Genomic DNA, 12302 nt, shown 5'->3' with positions numbered 1-12302 from the left:
CACCAAAAGGAAGTGCTCTTGTTTTCATTTTGAGGTACTTTTGGAGTCCCCCATGAGTACAGCACATGTGTCATTGCTGGGAAATACCTTGTGCGTAAAACTTTTGGACTATCGTCAATTCGAACGGAAACTTGGCCCCGATCTCACTGTGAACCACTTAAGAAGCTCGCTGATATTTACAGTCTGAACACCATAACAGACGCTAAGTCTCTTAAAAACACTGGGTCTGGCATCTGCAAAGCTGGACGATACAGATGGGCTCATAAAAATGGACTTTATATGGAGCAGAGTTGCAGAGAGTTCATTTGGCACTCCCTAGTGTGTCTTTTTCCCAAAAACGCGTATCTTCTGATCGGCTGAGGTTCACTACAAAACCTGCATGAGCTGCAGATATTTATCTGTACAATTTGTAATAACGTAACAAATAGGAAGTGGTCAAAAGTGCTCATTGTGTTGCAAAAGGCAAATTATTCATGTATAAAGCCATGGACGATGTTTCATGTGGAAAGATGCACCAAAATATCATTGAACGTGGGCTATTTTGAATTAGGCCGGAAAATTTGACCTTAGCAACCACACAGAACACCTTAGAAACCTCTTGGTAACCACACACAAAACCTGTTGGCATACTTGTACTGAAAGTGCATGTAAACCTCAACTTGATCATGTGAATTTTAATAGTCCCATATTCAAATCAAGCTGTTTTCCATATCCTCTTTAGCACTGCACTGACAACAAGGCTTTGACACTAATCACGTACACAAATCTATATTTGCATCTCATTGACTAAACGAATGGAAACATGCATAGTTCTGATGCCACACTGGTGACAGGAACAAACCGCTCTATTTGTGCTATTCAGGGATGTGTTCTCTTTCCAGCACCAAAGGCTGAAAACCAGTATTTCATGTTCAAAGGGAATAGGATCAGGTGAATTACAGAATGACATGGTGCATCATGACTAACACATGCATACTGCATATTCAACTGAGAACTTTAATTTCTTTTATTTGTGTTCTATCTAGGAACATTAAATGCATGAGACATTATCCCACATTTTGATATATATATATATATATATATATATATATATATATATATATATATATATATATATATATATATATATATAGGCCTGATTCTGATTTCGATTCTGCTCATCAAAAAACTAAAACAAAACTTAAATATCATTCACATTTAGTCTTATTGCAAAACATTTAACTGTAGCTGACTATCATGAACAAAAATCAACACTTACGCAAGTAACGTTTGCCTGTGGTTTAAAAATACCATCCATAAACACTCAGTAATTAAAAAAGAACAAATAAAAAACTAGCAATCGCAACAAATAGATTCAACTGAACAAAGATACGATTGAAATAAACAGTGTTTTAAGATTTTCAGGTATTCAGGTACAGAAACTGCGATCAAATGTAAAATAGCACTGCACTTTATCAATAAAATATACATTACAAATAAAGTTACAAAAGTTATTTTTTTGTTGTTTGATTAGTGTTGTTATAGAGCTGGTAAGTCCCGCCCCCTCCGCTAACCCCGCTGGACCTCAAAGTTGAAAAACCGTCAATGCAAGTGAACGGGAGAAAATAATTATTTTCTGGTCCCGTTTGAATTGTGCCATGAATGTGAACATATGTTGTCTGTGAATTTTTTATATAATCTTTCGTGTGAAGAATGCTACAATTTAGCGGGTAGAAGTTTGATACGGTTAGACTTTGTGTGAAAGCACTTTGTGGACTACAACTCTTCGCTGCTTTCGACGCGTTTGAAACGCCACCACCACTAGCACACGGACACTAGCTCACGGATCCCGCTAAACATGACTGTGTCTTTGGTGCACTTCACCGCCTTCTTTCAGGGAGAGGACAAAATCGTTGAGGTTGGCGAAAACCACGGGTAAGTCAACTTTATGGGGTGACGTCACATAGGCGACATGTAGTCTTTCTCGTTATGTCTCTTCCACAACTGCTAGCCGAAGAATCATACCATATACTGTCAAACTCGTAACATGAAAGATTATATAAAAAATTCACAGACAACATATGTTCACATTCATGGCACAATTCAAACGGGACCAGAAAATAATTATTTTCTCCCATTCACTTGCATTGACGGTTTTTCAATTTTGAGGTCCAGCGGGGTTTTACGGAAGGGGCGGGACTTACCAGCTCTATAGAGACGGCAGCAGGAATATTAGGCTACTGTCACTTTAAGAGTCGCACGGATCCAAAATAGTTGCACACTGAAAACAGCGCTCAAGGTGTCTGAATGGTGTAAAATCACATTAAAATCACTTTTTCTGAACGCACGTTTTGGATGTGTGTGCAGTAGGGCTGGGCGATATGGAGCAAAAAATATATCTCGATATATTTTGCTATATCTCGATATACGATATATATCTCGATATCTTTACAGGAAAAATAACCCCCCAAAAACTACTGCAAAAATATGCCAAATACCACAAAGTCTTTTTTTTTATTGAAATGCAAATAGGTAGGCAGTTCATGTAGGAACAAAGTGCTTCTGTGACATTTAAAAAAAAAAAAAAGTCCTGTATACTAAAATAATAATTTAACTGAAAAATAAAGGAAAAAAAAAAAATATTGCACTATTTTTAATAAACCTGTATAGAAATACCATTACTAATTTAGGCAAATAAATTAAAAAAAAATGCCATATACCCCCAAAAAACTGCACAACTGTAGAGTAAAACTGCACTTGTAGATTAAAAGTGATAAAAATGCATCTAAAAACTGACATGATTGTTACAAAATCACACTGTCTGGGGCCTCTGGAGAACTCAGAACAACTGCTAGCATAAAGTTTAAGGTAAAAATAACTGCCATTAAATTATAGTATCTTACTACTATGCAATTAGATAAACTGTTCATTCATTACATCACTTTACCTCTGTCTTTATCCACCTTTATCCTCTTCTCTTCTTTTTGGCTCTGTATCTATAGCAGAATAGGTAGGCTAATGCTAATTTATAATGTGTCATGTAAATTCGGCCATCCGTCACAATCAGGAAACTTTCACCGTGTCTAGACCTGGCGCGAGCTGCCAGGCCCGTTTCTACAGGGGAGCATGTTAAGTGTGAGTGTGTTAAGCGCCCTAAAACAAAAGCAATGCGGCGAGAGGCGACGCTACACAACAAATTACGAACAACAACTGATCGCGCGCGCGCTGTTTCTGACGCACTTCAAGCACTCGCTAGGCGGGGAAAGATTGATCATGTGCGTGACCGGACTCGGGGGACTTGGTTGGTTGAATCATTTAACTGGAATGAGACAACCATAGACTGTAAAAAAATAGGAGACAACACGCGAGGGGAGGGGGAACAAAAGCAGAGGAGGGCGGGGGCGAGCACAGCACAGAGAAGGCAAACAAGCAAAGTGGCGAAATCAGAATTAAATATAAACAATATATCGATATATACGATATGTCAAAATCCATATCGAGTTAAAAAAAAATCTCGATATATCGTAAATATCGAGATATCGCCCACCCCTAGTGTGCAGCACAGAAAACAGCGCTTGAGTCTTCTCGCGTTTGAATGGTTAAAAGTCATATTGAAATGGTCACAAAGGAATTGAAATTTTTATTTTATAACAAGTATTCGATTCCTGACCTCAAGTATTCGATTTTTAGAATTGGAATCGATTTTCAATTCCCAACCCTACTCACCAGCCACTGTGGCTAATGGTTTACCAAAGTTACTGGCATTTTCACTGGCCACAATTTTGACATCGATACCATGGGGAAAAACTGCCATATAGATACATTTTTTTATATTATCTCATAATTTGGCTGATATATTAGGCTGCTGTCACTTTAAGACCTGACACACAGTTCCATTATACTGTTACACATGCGTTTTCTTTCTCAACTATGTATGTTCACTTAAAACATAACTGATTGTGTTTACGCGAATACTCGTCAAGACCGGCATTATGACATTATTTTGTGTGTATTTGACTGTTTAAGCGCAATAATCAGCAAAAATAACTCACTTTAGTACTGAGGCGGCTTTAAATCATGCACAATACGTGCAATCCCACGCCCAAATTCAAGCCCTGTAACAGCAACAATATTCGTACGGCGCAAATTAAACGAGTGAGTGAATGGAGGCGGGTTTGTGTGTAACTGGCTGTCGGAGAGATCATGCGAGAGAGAGAGAGATAGAAGAACGATTCGGTGGAAAGTGAGCATTGGAAGCGTTTCAGATATTTCAGTATCGATATGTATTGAAAAATCTATATTTACGACAACACTCAATTGCACTTAGTTTATTATTTCAGATGCCTTTTTAAAAGACATTTGAAACCCGGCAAAGTGTCTAGTAGAAGTGACTGCGTTACACGCCACTGCTGAAATACTCCCGCATGTGGTGGCTGTTAATGTCAAGCCCTGGTCACTATTAATCACATCTAACATAAAAGTTTGTAAATACACACACACACACACACAAAGATGATCATGTTATCCAGCATGCTTTGAGAATGTTTCAAAGAGCTTGTACTTGGAAGCAAGGAAACCTGTTCTGTACAAATTGTACAGATTTGCTCTCTGAAATGAGAAATGCACTTGTGGCATGTGGTTTTTAAAACCTGACATTTGGGTTACTTCAGACATTGCCATCTAGTCATGCATTTTGTCATGCAAGTTACAGTTTCTACGCGGCATTTCTCACAATTAAGTGCTATGTCTGAGATAATGCGTAATGCGTAATGCGTACGCTAAGCTCTTCTCTCAAAAGAGAACACAAACACTTGTGCTCAAGGATGACTAAGAACGGCTAGTCTGTCAGCTGCAAACATGTTGATCTAATTTAGCACTTTAAAGTCAAGGTTCCAACACGACTTATCTTGTCACAGATGTTTACTCTTCCACCACAGCACAATACGTTTATTAGCGAGGCCCTTGATTCTGAATGAAGGTTTTAAAGCCCTGTTTTCCCCCCTCAAAAAGCCTGACGAGAGTTAGGTGACCCACTGCTCTTTTTCTTCAGGTAATGCATGTTTCTGTATCATCTAAAATCTTTCAACTCATGCATCAAGCAGTTTAGCCTGATATCTGCCGTCAAAAAGTGAAGACGGCAAAGATTACGAGAGTTTTGTGTTTTGAATCACGTCCAAAGTAATTAAAACAGTAACAAAGACATGAGCTATTTTTAGAAGTGTTTCTATAAATAAAACACTGCCTTCCACAAATAGAAGCATGTGGAATGTTGGTTGGGAACATTCCAGTTTGTTCAGTACTTTTTGCCTCAGACGGATGTTGAGTTAACATCCTCGAGTTACAAGTTACTCAGGTTTTGTACATCTCTAAACGTACACGTACACTTACTCCTTATTTTTACTACTTTGTATGTTTTATAATAAAAACGTCATCAGAAATATTTACACGCACAAATGGAAGTTATGGGAAATGGGAAATATGAGATCACAAAGTTTTTAGATTAGGTTAGTGTACACACACACACACACAGTTTAGATAAACATTAAGTTTTGTTTGATGAAAGATTATTTGAGAAAGAACTGCAGTGTTCCTGCCAACAAGACTTGCACAAGTACATGCCACTCAAATGCTAATGCAAGGCAACCAATCAGATGCTTCCCCTGCTGATGAAGCCCCGCCCACAGCACAGAGTCCTTAGGTATAAAAGCAGCACACTTCAAGACAACACATTTTAGTTCAATTGATAGTCTTGGACAGATTGGCAAAAATGAGAAATTCCGCACCAGATTCGAGCAAGGATCCCTTGACCTACTTCAGCAACCCTGATACGACTACAGAACAAAGCGAAATAAAGTGAGATGTGCATTTTATCAAGTTGCATTTGGTTTACGCCGAGCGATACGCATGCGGTTGCTAATGTTTGTTGATTCTGTTTAACAGGAAAACAAAGTGGACATCAAGAATGCTGTTCAAGACGTTTCCCACGAGAGAATCGCGCCAAACCGCGCCACAGACAAAATTATACGGGTGAGCATATGGGAAAACTCTTTTTAATTACTATGTTCATATAATAAATTGGGATCATTGACTTAATCAAAAATGATAAATCATTAAATAAAGATAATTTAATTCAACATTAAATCTTTCACATTTTTTATTTGATTTAAATAAAAATGAACTTAAATGTCTGTCTTTATATCCGCACAGGCCAACTACTGAAGAAGTTACTCAATGGGCACAATCTCTGGACAACTTGTTGAGCAGCAAATGTAATTGATATTTCTAAACATTCACAAATTTTATCTTCTCATACACACACACACACCTAGAGACAGTTTGGAAACATTACTATTTTTTTTGTTACACACACACACACACACACACACACACACACACACACACACACACACACACACACACACACACACACACACACACACACACACACACACACACACACACACACACACACACACACCTAGAGACAGTTTGGAAACATTACTATTTTTTTATGTTACACACACACACACACACCGAGAGACAGTTTGGAAACATTACTATTTTTTAATGTTACAGCGCACACACACACACACACACACACACCGAGAGACAGTTTGGAAACATTACTATTTTTAATGTTACACACACACACAAAGAGACAGTTTGGAAACATTACTAATGTTACCCACACACACACACACACACACACACACCTAGAGACAGTTTGGAAACACACACACACCGAAAGACAGTTTGGAAACATTACTATTTTTAATGTCACACACACAAAGAGACAGTTTAGAAACATTACTATTTTTAATGTTACACACACACAAACACACACACACACACACACCGAGAGACAGTTTGGAAACACTACTATTTTTAATGTTTTTGAAAGTCAAGTCTCTTATGCTCATCAAGGCTGCATTATTTGATCAAAAATACAGGAAAAAAAAAAAACTGTAATATTGTGAAACATTACGATTTAAAATAACAGTTTTTTATCTGAATATATTATAAAATGTAATTTATTTCTGTAATGCAAAGCTGTATTTTCAGAATCATTACTCCAGTCTTCAGTGTCACATGATCCTTCAGAATTCAGCTTTGATCACAGAAATAAATTATATTTTAAAGTATATTAAAAAAGAAAAACATTATTTTGTAGTAATATTTAACAATATTACAGTTTCTTTTCTGAATTTTTGCTCAAATAAATGTAGGCTTGATGAGCATAAAATACTATTTCAAGAACATTAAAAATAGTTATATATATATATATATATATATATATATATATATATAATTTTTGGGGGGGTGGTAATACACCACATTATTTAATGCCAACTGATCTTATTACGGTTTTCATATTTCAGATGGAACGATTGCTTTGCGCCTCTTCATGAAGTCTGAACACTGCGAGGAGAATATCGAGTTCTGGCTGGCCTGCGAAGAGTTTAGAAAGATCGGGTCGAGATCAAAACTCCGATCAAGGGCAAAAACAATATACAAAGAATTCGTCAAGCCAGAGTCTCCGAAGGAGGTGAGGTTTCATCAACGCCAGCAAAGTTTATTCCTTTTCATCAAGCGGTGCCACACGTTCTGAACCATTTCTTTCAATTCTTCCTTCTCTAGGTCAACCTGGACTTCAACACCAAGGAGTCCCTCCACCAAAGCCTTCTGATCCCAACACAGTCTAGTTTCAAAGCAGCCCAGAACAGAGTTCACTTCCTGATGGAGCACAACTCGTACCCGCGGTTCCTGGACTCTGAACTCTACCGTCGACTATGCAGAATTGCTGCAGGAGAGCAATGATGTTTTCAGTTGTTGTATTTAAACTAATGGCTGGTCCGTTTTAGAATGTACACGCGTCTGCTTTTTCATGTTCTTATAGTGATATTAAGATTTCAGTGTATTTAAATATTGCATATTTTGCACAGATTTGTATATAGTTAAGGTGAATGTCAGGTGAAATATTAATACTGCGATGAAGCAGCATCAATGTTTTGAAGTTGTACTATTTTGTGGATTTTTTTGCTTTTCAATGAAAGAGCTAAAAATACATTTGGATAATTTTTTTATTTGTCATTTCATTACTTTTCTGGATTTTACAGCAAAGCAGATGCAAGCAAAAAGAAATGTGTGTGTATATAAAGAGATGTATAAATTGAGTTTTTTTTGTTTTTTTATCGGTATATTACATATTTAATTGTACATGCTCATCTCCCCTATTTTTTGTTTTTACATTTAGATTACCTTTGCTGTAATCTAACACATGTAAAGTTTTTCTTTAAAAACACTAATAACAAAAACAATAAAAAGAAGAAATTTGGATTAAAATATGTTTGTTTGTCATTCCATTACACTGTAAAAAGTGATCAGTTGGCTTAACTTAAAAAAAAAAAGTGAGGAACCCGTTGCCTTGAAATTAAGTAAATAAACTTCATGCGTAATTGAAAAAAATAAGTTATGTGGAATTGTCAAGTTCACGTAACTCAATTTTTTTTTTTTTTTTTTTTACGCATGAAGTTTATTACTTAAAGCTGCCATCGGCAAAAAAAAATTGATCATATTCAGTACAATTGACACTATAACCCGACAGAACAACATAAGGTGGTTTTAGAAAAAAAACCGAGCTTCTAACTCCACCTGGAGCCTGTTATTTGTTTTGCAAAAATCCACCGCTCCCGGATTATCGGGTCCAATCAGCGCAGGGGGGTGTGAGATCTGACTGTCAATCACAGGTCGTGCACACGCCACAGATCCCACTCCCCCCTCGCGCACGTTACAATCACATGCACACGCCTTAAGTTCGCGTAGTAACGAAGAGTGATGGCGGAAAAGATTCCAATTCCTCAGTTAACCTCAAGAGCTAGGAGGTCAGAGCTTGCAACATTTCTTCTCGACAGGTAATTGTGCTTTATCAACCATTTACTTTATGAGTACTCCATGGTGTTGATCGATGCTGATGAGATGGGCGCGTTCACAGAAAATCTGGTGCACACGCAATGACCAGTACGAACTCGATGGGAGGGTATTAGTTGATAGTGGGGGAGGGGCATGAGAGTTGTAAACATTAAAGATTTTGGCTAAGTCCACTCAATCTTCCAGGGTTGCCGACTGCAGCTTTAATCATTTTAAGGCAACAGGTTTCCTCACTTTTTACAGTTTCAGAATTTTTGGGGGGAATGATATAAAAGACGCAGGCAAAAAGTTATTTGTATTTGTGTTATTGGCTGATTTTAGTTTTTTATTTATTTATCGGTGATACCGATATTGTACATAATTGTTCATACTCAATTCTCTTGTTTTTACATATACCATCATACCTTACCTTTACCATCATCTAACACTCACTTAAAGTTAAAGGGTTGGTTCACCCAAAAATGAAAATTCTGTCAGTAATTACTCACCCTCATGTTGTTCCAACTCCGTTAGACTTTCGTTAATCTTTGGAACACAAATTAAAATATTTGTGATTAAATCTGAGAGGTGGATCAGTCCTTCATAAGCTTCTATGTAATCGATATCTTCCATCCCAGAAAAGTTAGTAAAGATATCGTTAAAATAGTCCAAGTGACTGCACTGGCTCAACCATAAGTTTATCAAGCGACGAGAATACTTTTTTGTGCGCAAAAAAACAACAAAAATAACGACTTTATTCAACTATTCATTTTCTTCTGTGTGGGCCTGAGTGAGTTCACGTAGTGTAACGGCGCAGCGCTTCTGGGTTGTACGTCAGAACGAAGGCTCACTATTGGCCAGCATCACACACATGACCAGCGTCGGCCAATAGTGAGCCTACGTTCTGACGTACAACTCAGAAGCGCTGCGCTAATTTGTGATCGTAATTTGTGTTCCGAAGATGAACGAAAGTCTTACGGGTTTGGAACAACATGAAGGTGAGTAATTACTGACAGAATTTTAATTTTAGGGTGAACTAAGCCTTTAATACTTAAATACTTTAAGAGCCTTTAATACTTAAATTAAAACTAATAATTTAATAATACTGTTAAATATAATCTTTAACAAATCTCAAAATGGATATCCATTTTTCTTACTGCACATTATCATTTTTTAAGCCTAAACAATATTAGCTTTTATTTTTATTTAGACAAAATAGTATTAAACAGCATTGGCTATAACATCAATGCACTTTTTAATATGTGATTATTTCTACACAAACTGTCCTTTCTCAATATACGTTAGTTGATGATATCGATTTAACTTATAATATTAAAGCTGAAGTGTAATTTCACTTGTGTTGCAAAACAGGATTGCAAAACATTTTCAACAAACAGCCCCGCCCCAAACTCACACCATTTTCTGCTGTGTCACCTTTAAAGCTTTTTTAGTTGCAAAGATAAGAAGACCTCCTAAATGCCCTTTCATGTATATTATCTGATCAGTTCAATGTCCCATAACCAGTTTTACCAGTTTAGTCTCACTAGCCAAAACCAAACTGCAATTATCTCAGCAAACTCACCCAGTGCATCCATAAATTACTGCACACTTCCACGTAAAGTTGAGATGCAGGGTGTGTAAGAGTTTATCATCTTCCCATTTAAGGCATGAGATGTAGGCCTACCTGCATAACAAAACTCGCTTCTCCTTAAAGACAAACATTTAAAGCAAATATAGAGAGCAGAACATCCTGCACTTAACGCGTTTGTTTTGTTCCAGTGGCAAACCTGCACACATTTGATACAGCTAAATGTTTTTTTGGGGCGTACGTGGGGACGTATTTACCTTCGTGTTCCTTCTGTTCCTGTAGATGACCTCACAGCGGTCGGACACTGAACAGACACCAAACACTCGGCCCGTTTGACCCGTCCAAGAACGTGTTCACAATTTACAACACTGCTGGCTTTCCTCAACTCACTTCCCATGGTTTGTGTTCGTATCTACAGTGGCTTCAAGATGTATTGGGACACTTGCGCCACACTTGAAAGAAAATAAAGGGAATGTTAAAGCAAGTGGCCTTTATAAAAAAATAATAATAATAATTCCAAGCAAAATACTTTTTAAAAGTGACACATGATGTCCGTAGTAAATGCGAGGACCTGGACTATTTCATACACACACTAAAAACCACCTTGAGACCAGTCAGTTAAATGGAAAAAAGCATTATAAAAGTTAAACTAGTTCTGAGAATTTTGCACAATTCTTTGAATATGCCACTCGGCTTGATATTTTTGTTGACCAATTCCCCCCAAACATTTTTTCATAAATTGATAATAAATTGTCAAAAATAAAGTGTGACTTAAGTGTCTAAAACAACTTTTTGAGGTTACTGTATGCATAATTATTTAAATACAAGTATTGTTTATTCAAATAATAATAATACTAATACTAAAATGCAAACGCTTTAAGTGTGACTTATTCTAAATACTTTTCAATGTATATCTAAATGCAATAATTTAAAAGTGAATTTGTAAGTGTGAATTAAGTATCCAAAAATACTTTTTTGGGGGTTACTTCATACATAAACACAAATCATGCCATTTAAAATAAATGTAACAAAAATATTTTACTATTTGTTAAATACTAACTTTCTTTTTGTAGCCACTGAATATATAAACACCAGGTCTGTTTATTATTAATATTATTATTATTATTAATAATGTGACGTTTTTGGGCTTGCTGAATATATAAACAAAAAAAAAAAAAAAAAAAAAAAGGGGGGAGAAAAAAAAGTGCATTTAATACCTATAATTAGATATCCTATAATAACAATATTTTTTCTGTGTCCAAAAAAAAAAAAAAAAAGTTTGGCTGTTGCCACATTATTCCTGTTAATCATGTAGATAACTCAAATGATTGGAATTTAGGAACTTTTGCACATGTAACGTTACACAACTTGTCCACTATAACAATATTACACATTCTTTTTGGCAAGAGTAAGATGTTTCACATTGTTTGAACTAAGCGGATAACACTACACGTGCGTCACAAAGCAGGTAACGTAATGGCGACTACATACGACGGTTTATCAGCTGTTGTGATAGCGTGTTCTTGCGGGCGAGACTGTATCGTGACACGGTTATCACGTATCTCTTTAACATCACTAGCTGTTACTGGTCTGGTTGTTTGAAAGAATGTAAATAAACAGTTCGGCAAAAAATAGAAACTCAAGTCACACGTCACTGTGTAAACGACTGTCTCGGAGCTGCAAGAACAGATGAAAAATGCAAAACTATTGCCAAACTTGATTTAAGTGTCTGCTTTAACGCTGCACACTATTAAAACACCCTTTCAGCTCTTTCGAACAACACTTACTGAAGTTTCCATCACTTCACTTCATGAGAACTGCAGTTGCA

General features: G+C 36.6%; 2 protein-coding genes across 2 annotated transcripts in view; both read left to right on the top strand.

Annotated features, from left to right (window-relative positions):
* The window catches only part of LOC311296162 (coagulation factor XIII B chain-like), a 409206-nt gene that overhangs the window by 141486 nt on the left and 255418 nt on the right, over positions 1-12302 (top strand). The window lies entirely within an intron of this gene.
* rgs2 (regulator of G protein signaling 2) lies at positions 5696-8322 on the top strand. Its single transcript, XM_084417359.1, has 5 exons — positions 5696-5832; positions 5920-6006; positions 6187-6248; positions 7359-7525; positions 7618-8322. The coding sequence occupies exons 1-5, from the start codon at positions 5747-5749 to the stop codon at positions 7795-7797; spliced, it is 582 nt and encodes a 193-aa protein (XP_084273485.1). The 5' UTR covers positions 5696-5746; the 3' UTR covers positions 7798-8322.

This window comes from Rutilus rutilus (assembly GCF_951802725.1).
Source record: "Rutilus rutilus genome assembly, chromosome: 8".
Taxonomy (NCBI): Eukaryota; Metazoa; Chordata; class Actinopteri; order Cypriniformes; family Leuciscidae; genus Rutilus; species Rutilus rutilus.
The sequence above is the reverse complement of the archived record's forward strand: the minus strand, read 5'-3'. Positions and strand labels throughout refer to the sequence as shown.